At 44.7% G+C, this 12487-nt stretch overlaps 1 protein-coding gene across 1 annotated transcript; it reads left to right on the top strand.

The window, feature by feature from the left end:
• The first annotated feature begins 287 nt into the window (after positions 1 to 287).
• LOC135825864 (uncharacterized) lies at positions 288 to 11943 on the top strand. Its single transcript, XM_065338498.1, has 2 exons — positions 288 to 878; positions 10050 to 11943. Exons 1-2 carry the CDS (start codon positions 663 to 665, stop codon positions 11133 to 11135), a joined length of 1302 nt encoding a protein of 433 aa, XP_065194570.1. The 5' UTR covers positions 288 to 662; the 3' UTR covers positions 11136 to 11943.
• The last annotated feature ends 544 nt before the right edge of the window (positions 11944 to 12487 follow it).

Below are 12487 nucleotides of genomic sequence, written 5' to 3'. Positions count from 1 at the left end.
GCAATATTTCTGGCAGCGCACAGCCAGTTTTCCTTTTCCGATCCAGTATTTTTTTCAAGGATGCTTACCATTTCCGTGCCTTGAAACAATCATAGCTGATCCGAGCCGGTCTATTTTCCACATGAATCTGTCATAAGGCTTTGACTTCTGACGTCATTGACTTCAAGCCTTATTGTGATGTATTGTATGTGTGTTGAAAATCCATATTTCTCATTGGCTGCCCATATCAGAATAGTGAAGGGCTCAAACCTTTTTTGTGTTCTGGTATGTATTGCCTCTACAGAGTCGATGAGGCAAGGACTGAAGCAGAGACGGAAGATGACAATACACATTCGCACCAACTCCAATCACAACAAATTCAACGGCGTCAGGCTTCAGAAGGTGGGAGCTCAAAAGCCGATGTGCAAACTTCGCGTCCATGTGCGACAGATGAGAATCCGTTGGACCCACTTTCCTGTGGTGCCAGTTCGAATAGTCAGGAATGTGCTTCCAGGCGACTTCAGGATAGCTTAAATTATGATGTAGCATCAGTTGCACTGGCAGCTGGGAATCTCAGTCTGCATGAAACGAACTTGACGGTACCGAGCATCCATGCTGAGCCTGGATGTCCTCAGTCAGCACCAGTGCCGAATGCTGATCATGCTGGTCATGCACGGTGCTCTATGGACATATCTGGTGTGGAGGAAGAAAATGCAGCTGAAGAGCATTACCAGTTAGTGAATGAAAGCTCCAACAATCTTGAGGGCCTCGTCTACGATGTGTGGTCCTCGTCAATTCTGCCCTGCCTGGATGTCAGGTCAATTTTCCGCCTCTGCAGAGTGTCGAGAAAGCTACGAGAACAGCTGCTGACGGAGCAGACATTCAAGCTTCTCTGTGTGGTGAGTACTGGGTGTGAGAATAATGATGAAACATACACTAGAAAGGATATGATTGCACCGGATACTGTATAGCAGGAAATTTTCGGACGGAGATATTTTCGGACAAAGCCGAATTACGACCTTTCGTACGGATTATATTCTCGTACAGTGCTGCATGCTAAATACACGTGTTTGCATGTAGAACGCCTGTATAATGTACATAATTTCACATGAACAAATTTTAGTACGGAATTAATTTTAGTACAAAAGAAGCCGTGTACGAAATCGTACGAAAATAAATTCCGTCCGAAAATTTCCTACTATACAGTAAGTTGCACTCACATTTGGTGCAAATCCCATCATCCTTTCAAGCTAATGTACTTAGTCCGCGTAAGCAATATTGTCTCTTATCTTTCAAGTTTCAGCTTTGTTTTTATGTCGCCAATGCTCACTTGGCAGCCCATTTCATCCAAATTTTGGTTAGTAAGTTAGTTTACTAGTACCTGAAAGTTCTAGCTAGATTTCGAGAGCGACGGTTGGACGATTCTGATTTATACAGCGCCACATCAAAGTAGATTATCTTGTCACATTGCGCAGGCAAGAGCAGCGCGACGCACAAGAAAGTAATCGGCTACTCGGAATCAGTTCCATTTTTCAAAACGGCCGAGATCGCTCGCCAAGCAGAGATCGCAGTTCCCTCACCTGCAGCTGAAAGCTCGGATTATCCAGCGCATCGTGGAGATTTGCGAGTACTGTAGCCAACATCGTCAATCAAAATAAATCTTACCAAAAACAGCGACTGATTTGAACCACACAGGCAGTCGTGCTGCCCATGCTAAGTCCTATGCAGAAGGCGACCATCACGGTCGACTTCCCTTACGAATATAGCCAGCCAGCGGAGAGTAAGAGAGATGAGCTTGCGAAAGCAAGAGTATCGATCCCGAGCAAAACATATTTGTCACCAGCGCCGAGAGCAGCGACAAGGACTTTTGAAGGAGGACCAAAAAAGTATGAACCCTTTCTTGTACAATAAATTCCTCATGGACAGTTGTCATTCTGTACCTTACCTTCCATCATACGTAGTTTTATCGTCTCAAGTGCACGCGTTGATGTCCAAAATCTAAGTTCAAATTGCGAAAGAAAAGCGACAATATTGCTGACGCGGACCAAGTACGTTTCATAGCCCCTTCACTGCTTAGAAAGCTGTATAAATAGACATTGCTGTGCATGATCACATTCTGAGAATATGAACATGCAATGAGTTTAAGACGTCAGGCGAAATTACTGGTCAGTCGGCGACACGCATTTTTCACAAAAATTTGCGTTTCACCTGCTGGGAGAGTATGCGTGTACTCGAGTCTCATCCTGAGCACGTTTTTTCTTCTTTTTTTCAGCTCCAGTATAGCTGTATTTTTCATTGCAAAGCCGTCCTCGATTGTTGTGTTCGTTGTTCAAACGAAGTGAACATTCAATCATGAAGGCAGAGAGGACATAGGAGCCTGATTGGAGTTTCTCGTGGCATAGGACGGCCACACAGAGACACTTTGGGATTTTCTGAATATAAAATACCGTACGCACGATGCTGAGATCAATTTTTGCGATATCAAATTGTTTGTGATCTACCACATCGAGCAGAACGGGATCCAAACACAAGCTTACCAACGGTTAGGCTGCCGACCTGACTGGACAAATGATCCCTGGCTTCACCAGACGCCAGAAGTCGGACACCATGTCCTTTGCCGCGACGTCCTTCTCCAAAAAGAACTCCATCTTTGTCGTGAAAAGGCTTGAAATACTCAATATTCAACCGAGATTCGCGGTCTCACCCTTTCTCAGATCGAATCATTTTTTGTTGTAGCAGTTGCAGGGCAGATCCCCGCCACTACTTCTACAGAAGATGGCTCCAAAGCATGCCTGGAACAAGCCATATCGAGTTTGCAAGCCACCCCTCTCAGCACTTTTTGGAAGAAATTCGAAATTTCAATGGTGGAAGATATACTATGAAGAGAATTTCAAAAAGTATGTTTTAGCTTGTTTCACGTCGGAACTTTCAATGTTCGTGGACTAAATTCAAATTTGAAAAAGAATCAACTTATTTGTGACCTAACAAGATATGGAGCTGAACTCTGCTGCCTGCAAGAGACGAAAATCTCTCAGGGCTTCGATGGAATTATTGATAATTATCGACTCCTGTGTCTTTCGTCGACCTCTCGACACTATGAGAGAGTGACGCCTCTCAGCCATGGTGGTTCTGTTCTTGAACCCTATGGCCTATGTCTTTCGCTAATGAGCAGGTGGGTTTGAGGACCCGCAGTATTCTGAGTAGCAGTCGTAGAAACAAGAGTAGCTTGTTTCACGTCGGAACTTTCAATGTTCGTGGACTAAATTCAAATTTGAAAAAGAATCAACTTATTTGTGACCTAACAAGATATGGAGCTGAACTCTGCTGCCTGCAAGAGACGAAAATCTCTCAGGGCTTCGATGGAATTATTGATAATTATCGACTCCTGTGTCTTTCGTCGACCTCTCGACACTATGGACTTGGATTCGCCGTAAAAATAAGTTTACTGCCCCGAATTCACAGATACTGGAGTATCTCTGACCGGATCGCTGTGCTGCAGCTATGGCTATCCGATAGAACTCTGTGCTCGTTTATCAACGTTTATGCACCAACATCTGGACGCGTTGCGGAGGACCCTGCCTGTCTGGATGAATTCTACAACAGTTTATTGGAGACAATTCAGAAGCTTCGATCATCAGCCATGCTTTTCGTGATAGGTGATTTCAATGCAAAAGTTGGAAAACGTTCCGTTACAGCTACGGGGAGACATGATTTGTCGTGCTGCGGAGCACACTCAAGAGGCCGCCGCAATTACAGTGGACAGGTTCTGACTGACTTTGCGTCGGACAACCACCTGTTTGCTTGCAACACTGCATTCCAACACCGTGCGGCACATATCACAACATGGACAGGATGGCGTCACAACCCAGACGGTGGTTCAGCAATACCCATATACAACCAGATCGATTATATATTCTGTCGGAATAGTGAGCGTTCTGTGGTGGAAGATGCGAGGTCATATGCGGGGACAAAGATGGAGAGTGACCACCGCCTTGTCCTCGCTAAAGTCAACCTGACCAATCTTTACAAGAAATTGAATGCGCCATGCATATCAAGGGAGACCAATGACAAATTCAGTGTATCTGAATTCAGTGACTTGAGCAAGAGGGAGGCATACCAAGCGGCAATCGAGCGGGGTCTGGAATTGACATGCCGTGAGATGGACAACATGGGTGTTGAGGAGCATGCCCGGAAGATCACCGGCATTATGAAGGAGTCAGCTGCATCATCCATTGGCATAGTACCAAAAAGAAGAAAAGTACATACAAATGGCTATAACAATGCCATTGAACAGCTAGCCGAGAAAAAACGCAAGTTACGTTTGGATCTCACTAACTGCAAAGACGCTGGGAAGATTTCTGAGATGAAGCAAGAACGCAATCGCATTTCACACCAGATTCGGCGGGAATGCCTCAAGATGGCATCGAGCAGGCTTGATGAACGAGTGGGAGAAATAGGAAGAATAAAGAATGACGCAAAGATGTTCAAAGCAACCCAGCTACTCCGTCGTCAGAAACAATCACCGGTTATCGTTGAGGATGCTGAAGGCAAAATTATATCTCAACCTGCGGAATCGGTGGAAGCGGTCAAGGAACACTTCAGAACTATATTCTGCGACCAGGCACTAGCAACAACTATGTTGGAGAGGAGTGAAATGCCACTGAACCGATCCATAACGACTGAGGAGGTGTCCAAGGCTGCAAAACGTTTAAATAACGGCAGAGCATCCGGCCCCGATGGAATCCCGGCTGAGCTCCTGAAGTATGGGACGCAATCACTGCATGGTAACATAGCCACATTATTCAATAATTACGCTAAAGATCAACGCATCCAGCTTGGTGATGGTATATTGGTCCCGTTGCCGAAACCGGGCAAGAAGAGAGGTCCTCCTGCAAATTTGCGGCCAGTCACCCTTCTAAATACACTACGCAAGCTACTGTCTCTAATCGTATTGACGCGTATTAAGCCGGCAGTTGATCAATACCTCTCGCCCTGCCAGAGCGGATTTCGCAGCGGGAGAAGTACAGCGGATGCTGTGTACTCCTACAGATGGTTGGCAGCAAGATGCCAAAGAGTAAAGGAAGATATCGCCATTTTGGGAATTGATATGTCGAAAGCCTTTGACACTATTTCAAGACCAAAGCTCATGAACGTGCTGGAGACTATTGTGAACCGGGACGAATTACATCTTATTCAGTGCTTACTTACGGATACCACCATTAAAGTACGGCTAAACAACATCCTGAGCCAGCCACTTGAAACATACAATGGGACTCCACAGGGAGATTCTCTGTCGCCGGTATTGTTTACGATATACCTGGAAGCTGCGTTAAGAGAAGTACGAAACCGTCTACCGCCGCGACCAGACCGAGACGTCCAGCTGCTTCTGCCCGGAGAGTCGGAATATGCAGATGATGTGGACTTCATCAGTACCGACCAACAGTATCTAAAAGATTGCCTTCCTACAATATCCTCTTCGTTAGCAGAGTGGAACTTGAAGATGAATGAGGGGAAGACGGAACACACCATGATAAGCAGACAAAAGGATCGAATAGAGGAACAGTGGCGACACACAATAAAGCTGGGCTCGATGCTTGGAGTGGATGAGGACATAGGCAGACGAAAGCGGTTGGCTACAAGCGCACTTCACCGGATGTGGGTGATATGGCTGAGAGGGCAACACATCAGAGAGTCTCTACGAGTGCGCCTCTATAATAGCTTCATTCTACCAATCCTGCTTTATAACTGTGGCACGTGGAGTCTCACGGGGACACAGGAGCGGAAATTGGACTCGTTCCACAGGCAGCAGCTGCGAACAGTGATAGGCATTAAATACCCGCTCATAATAAAGAACACTTCCCTGTATAAACGCACAGAATCTCGTCCCGTGAGCCAAATCATCAGAGATGCTAGATGGAGGCTGTTTGGTCATGTGCTGCGTTTGGAAGAGGCAGCCCCAGCCAGACGTGCCATGGGAGCTTACTTCTTAGGGGGTAACGGCCCCAGCTTTAGGGGACGCCCAAGAACAACGCTCCCGCGAACGCTCAATAATGATCTCAAAAAGCTGAAAAATAATACCGCCCTAGAGACTGGCGATGACTTGAACATGCTGCAGCAGCTTGCCCAAGACCGTCGACAGTGGCGGGAACTGGTGAAGGCTGTATGTAGCTGCTAATGAAACAATGGACATAATTTATACCTTTATATATAGATAATGGAGATGACTGCAACAGGCTGCAGCAGCTCGCCCAGGATCGCCCTCAGTGGCAGGACCTGGTGAAGGTTGTATGTAGCCGCTAATGCAACAATGGACATAACTTTGCGTTTCCATCTTGTCTTTTTTGTGATTGTGATGCTTGATGTGCACTGTGCTTCCTCGCATTCACTTGCTCCTTCTTGCAGCTTGTCTCTTTTTTTTCTGTTTTTTTGTTTTTTGTTTTGTTTTGACGCTCTGTGTGCATTGCGCTTCCTCGCGCTCACTTGCTCCTTCTTGCGGCTTAAGCGAAGGCTATATGTGAGCTTTATAAGCTCACTGATGCTAACGCGAATAGAGCATAATAATAATAATGTTTTGCGGAGCGATCGCTCAACCTACGTCATTCAAACTTTGCAGGATGGTTCAGACGTACATGCTAGGCATGGAACCACAGAAGATGATATCATAGCTGACACACAGAGTCACACACACAGCAGATTCGTGTGCAGAGATACTAAATTAGTGGACGTCGTCATCTTCTTCCCGCTGATCTCAAATGTACTATGACGTGCTATTTCGCCTGACGGCCAATGTCTGTAACGACCCAAAATCACCGGACATGGCCAAATTTCCCCATTTCGCTCAAAGTTGGCTCTTTTATCCCTAGGTGGACCTCATACACCCACTATGACAGTTTGCTCCAGAAACCCTCTGTTCTTTAGATATTGACCAATATCAAAAATCGATAAAACTATTAAATAAAACGCCTTCAAACAAGGTAGAAGAGCAAGGGGTCACTGCTGCTCACAACAACACAGCGCAGCTAAACCAGGTATGTTCGCACACCGATCCAAGTTACCTAGTACTGTTTAGCCATCCAACTTTTGACTGGCGACTTGCTGAGTCCCTCAAACGAATTGATTGATTCAGCCTGTCCAATGGGGGCCCTTACGAAGGTCATCTTCAGGGACCAGTAGCAGCGGGATTACGTCCTGAAATTGGGGGTAGACCACCATCATAGTCTGCTACAACATGCCCCAAGCGCCAACAAGTGGTCCTGAATAAAGCTATCCACTAAAAATCATTTGGGGAAATATTCAAATTTTGAACTCTCCAACGGCAATGCGCGAGCCATATCCAACCTCGTTACAGGCAAGCACACAGGGAGGGTCTCAATAATACATCTGCGCTACGGTACCAGCATGGAGACATCATGGAAATAATCCCTGCCTTCGCAGAAACTCGAATGAAGGCGCCACAAAGCGTCACTTACTGAACAACAGCCTACATTGACTACTCCACGACAACAAATAGGCAAGGACTGCAACAGTAGTGCACGGTGGCCACGGTTGGGCCAGAATGTTCTCTTGTGCAAGCGAGTTTCACATGCGTAGGTCTGGCATGCTGCCATCAAAAAATTCTAATTCCTTGAGGTTAGGAGTATGTCCATACCCGAAGCCTGCACGGATGCAGGTTTCCTTAGAAACAAATCTACTGGGCTCTCCGACTTTCTCGCGACCAGCTGTACACTTATTGTTTGCATCGCTTAAACCTTTACTTTATTTATCTATTTCACTGATTCACTCAACGCCTGGTCCATGACCCATTGGCACACAAAGTGCGAGAGAGAGAGAGAGAGAGAGAGAGGAAGAGAGAGAGAGAGAGAGAGAGAGAGAGAGAGAGAGAGAGAGAGAGAGAGAGAGAGAGAGAGAGAGAGAGAGAGAGAGAGAGAGAGAGAGAGAGACAGAGACAGAGACAGAGACAGAGACAGAGACAGAGACAGAGACAGAGAGACAGAGAGACAGAGACAGAGAGACAAAGAGAGAGACATAGAGAGAGAGAGAGAGAGAGAGAGAGAGAGAGAGAGAGAGAGATAGAGAGAGAGAGAGAAAGAGAGAGAGAGAGAGAGAGAGAGAGAGAGGGGGGGAGAGACAGAGAGACAGAGAGAGAGACAGAGACAGAGAGAGAGAGGTGAAAGCCAACCTTGGTACATGTCTGTCATTTCTAATTTTCTTATTTTTTGTCCCATTTTGTCCCTTTTTCTATTTGTGCAGCTGCACTGCTGAGCTTCCGATGTAAAAGAAATATAATAATAATTTGAACAAATGGCGAGGAATAGCAATGAAAAATATCAATTGTGCACTCATAATCATGTATAAACAATTAAAATGAAACAATTCCAGAACGTTTTCGTGTGACCATCATCAGTGGAACATCGTCACATAGTAAGAATCACTAAACAACCAGTTATATAGCTAGAGTAACATGAAAAGAAGCGTGAGAATGCAGCACAGCTAGCGGTTATGCATAACGCGTGTAGTGTGAACCTTTGCAGTGTATCTGAGAATGGTAGCAGTAGATGAATGTGGCAGCTGTGAGTGCGTGTGAACAAAAACTGGTGAGTGCGTATTATTTAAAAAGTGTGAGTGCTACAACATTTTCTTTTTGCTTGCATAGAACAGGGTCACGTGTGCGAATATATACAGCTTCCAACACCTGCAACTGCTTAAAGAAACGCGCGCGACAAATAACACTAAACCAGGAATCGTCAAACAACTTACGACAATCCGGACTGGACACCAAATGCTTGTAGATGGCAGACTTGCTCTTGTCGATGTCGAACTCCTCCTCGTCCGTATCACTCTCATTGTTTATACATGATTATGAGTGCACAATTGATATTTTTCATTGCTATTTTACGACTGTTGTCTCCTCGTCGGTTATTTAAATGGCGAGGAGACAACAATTTGATAACCGCAATCAGTAATACAAGCTGGATCGACATTTGTGTACATTTTATTCATGTAATGTAAAACTGTGGAGACAATGTGCAATAAAACGATGAAAATGTGAAGAAATGGTGTAGTGAAAATGAGGATTCAAACAAGTTTTCGAACAACACTCATCAGGAATCTTCGTTGTACTAAAGGAAAATGAAAGCAAAATTGAACTATTATAGAAAATCTAAGTTAGAGAAATAACACTAAGAACAACAGCAGTGAAATTTACAAGTGTGAATTTTATCAATGGAAGCGAGAGCAATAACGAATGCGTGTACTAACACTAAACTTGCAACTGAAAAATGAACAAAGAAGAGAAAGGGACAAAGTGATAACAAATAACAGCAGTACATTACACCTAGAAAATTAACGGCCAAGCTTGGCCGCAAAAACATGACACTTTACTTGAACAATTTCAACCCAATTATACTATCCTTCTGTACACACAAATTAGGCTTATACAGACGTTGTCACTATTATTATTTTCCTTCGAGTTTTGTATCGTGCTGAACTTGATAATTTTCCACCTTGTCACGAGTGTTGTTATCTCATTATCTTTACGCTATATAAGTTTTAGTCTTTCCAACTTAAGCCATTCCCTGTATAATCCTTGATGAGAAGGGACCGAAAACGTTCGGATACTTTTGACAAATGCCTTATTGTGACTGGATGTGTGTTTGCGTGGATACTTGCGACCCAAAACTTACCTTGTTTTTTTTTAATAATAATAATAATAAATATGTAGTACTCAGATGGTGAGCCAATGAAAAATTGAAAAATTGAAAATGTGGGTTTGTAACTTGTGCCCACATGTTTCCATTTTAATCTTTCCAGGAAGATGACAACAAAAACGGTAAAATTAATTATACCTAACCATTGGTCAATGGTGCATGTGGTCAATGAGCCTCTGGCTTTACTTGTTGCCTATTTTGATACTTTGGAGCATTCATTATAAGATTCGCCAACTATGAGCAAAATTATTAAAAAAAATGTTTTTGAAAGTATATGTTCCAAGTGTATGTATGCAATATACTGTACTATGGAGCATGGTTGTTATCATTTGTCATTCTCGTGTGTTTGTTTCACATGCACAGCATCGCTACGGTATCAGCCCATTGTTGAGTGAATCATACATCGGCACCAGCAAAACATTGTATGTGGCCACATCCGTCGGTAGATTAGATTTGGCATTGGCTGATGTGACCAACAGTTTACCAATTTCGTTTCCTCTCCTTAAGGTGGTGCATGATATCCCACGTCCAGTCCTACGTGCCAGCGACGAAGAACTGGTAGTTTGTCTCCCATCGCTCTCTTCCGAGATGGCAAATTTGGAAATGGAGGAAAACTGCTTTCTGCGCGTTAGTATCCGACAGGTTTGCCTGGCACATCCAGAATCGGTAGTTAAGCACTTGCCAAACTTGAAGATAGAAGATATTGAGCAATCACCTCCATTGCCGATTCCTGCTGCAACGCGTTCCAACCTGGATGGTGATGTGCTCCTATCAAATACAATGCAGTGCTGCTCTGAATGGCCTCATCTCAGCGCTCTGTCAAGCCTCTCGTTAAAGCGCTGCGGTACACTAGAAGTCTATCAGACACATCTCATCAAGAAGATTTCACGGACCGTTTCGAACTGGGTGCCTTTTCTTCCCAATCACTATCGCGCTCAGAGACTGCTCGCAGTAGTTGAGGCGTTGTCGTGCACCGGTGACATTTTGCCTGAATCACTGGAGTGTCTGGGTATAAAACCAACTAACCTACCTGGTTATGAGTTCTGGTTTGCTATGGAGATCACCAAATGGCATACAGCATTGCAGCTGTACATCGTGAATCAGCTGGATCTGTCCCTGGAGGACTACATCACCGTCTGCCTGAGGCATCGGCGGTACAGAGATAAGCACAGGGTCTTTACCGTAGACGAATGGAGGAATTTTTACGAGGGCTTGGGATTTTTCCTGAGCGAAGTGTTGCATCGCAATCACAGCGAGAAGAGGGTCAGCAGGGAGGAGCTGTTTGAATATTTTGTACAGCACTGCCATGAGGGGGGCCACAGCTGCCTAAACCAAGCAAAAGATGGTTTTCCTGAAGAACGTGACTTTGCTCGCCAGCTGCTTGGACTAGACCGCCAAATAGGTGTGCGAACGAAGTTCGACAAGATGCTCACGCCACTGGTTGATTAATGAAGGACAGCGTGAACGTGCTTGACAGACACAATTCTTCATACCGTGATGTCTCAAAATATTCACGAAACCCCAAAGACATGTTTAGCTGACTGTGGCCCATATAGTGAACTGGCTTACTGGGCGAAGTGTTCCCTTCCTGCATGGGCTAGGACCATGAAGGAAGGTATTGTTTTATTGTGATGCCTAGCGGTGTTGCGGCATTATCTTTTTTTCGCATAATGTAGTAGCTAGCGCTACCCAAAATTTGTTATTCATGTTAGGTACATGTATGTCCTCCCGTACCTTTTCTAGCTGGCCTGCGTGCACTCGCGTACTCACGTTTTGTCTCCTTTTGTTCCGTTGGCCTGGGTAGTTACTTGCGCGCCCATAATGGCCATAGCTGCCCAGGCCCTTTATCTTGCCGTTGAGATTTGATCTCTTCCTCTCTTTTCTCACTCTTCAATGTAGTCGTTTCGTTCGTCTTGGTCTCTTGTCTCGTCGTCTATAATTAATGTCGTTCCCATTAACTTGTTCCCGTTGTCCTAATTCATACTCAACATTCACCATAAGTCTGGTGCATACTTTAGTCAGCCGCCTGTTTTGCTTTAGCATTGCTTGGAATAACGTTCCAGGCAAGATCCACTGTCTGCCCTCAACACTATTGAAGTCTCTGTTGTGACTGTGAGTCCACACTATTCGCACTACGTATTTGAGGATTTGGGGAAAGGATTCCCGCCCTTTTGCGCTTATTTTGTTTCTATTTTCCTCAGGACAGGTTCTGATTGTTTTAAAAGCTGTCAACTCTTTTCTGCTGTGTTCTCCTTCTTGCCATCCATCATAACAATAATCACACCCTCTCACTTTGTATTCTGTAGGAAACTCCCTTTGCCAGGCATCCTTTTGCCTTTGGAGAATCCTTCAAGTAAGGCGTCAAACTCATGATGCTAATCTGTTATAAAGCCCATTCAAAGGGCCAGATAAGTCAATGTTAATCTTTGATTAACGAAGCAGAGAAGCGACCTTTTACTCCATGATGTACATTGGTGCATTCTTACCCTTACCCTTTCTGTAAATACGTTTCTGCTGTTCTATGCCCTTACGTCGGAGCTTGCTTACCATGTATTGTTCTGCTTGCCATGGGGCATGCTCACCATCTCAGTTCTTAGCTTCAGGAAAGTCCCATTTTGGGCTCCTTGTTAGCCGAAGCGATAGGCTGCTTTTATGCTTCCCCGTTTAAATGACATCTCTCCTAAATCTACTACCAACACAGACTGGTTGAGACCGCATGACAGAGATGAATAAGTGATGGATATGGTGATGCTTCTAGTGCATTGCCAATGCCTCTGCATATCTATCGCATTGTTTTTCTC

The sequence above is a fragment of the Sycon ciliatum genome, chromosome 10 (assembly GCF_964019385.1).
Source record: "Sycon ciliatum chromosome 10, ocSycCili1.1, whole genome shotgun sequence".
NCBI lineage: Eukaryota > Metazoa > Porifera > Calcarea > Leucosolenida > Sycettidae > Sycon > Sycon ciliatum.
This window is presented reverse-complemented; position numbering and strand designations above follow the sequence as displayed.

Excerpts from the sequence above, each read along its gene's own strand:
- LOC135825864 (XM_065338498.1), top strand. The coding sequence starts at position 663 with ATGGACATATCTGGTGTGGAGGAAGAAAATGCAGCTGAAGAGCATTAC. Across the intron at positions 879-10,049 it reads CATTCAAGCTTCTCTGTGTG|CATCGCTACGGTATCAGCCC; the intron begins GTGAGTACTGGG and ends TCACATGCACAG.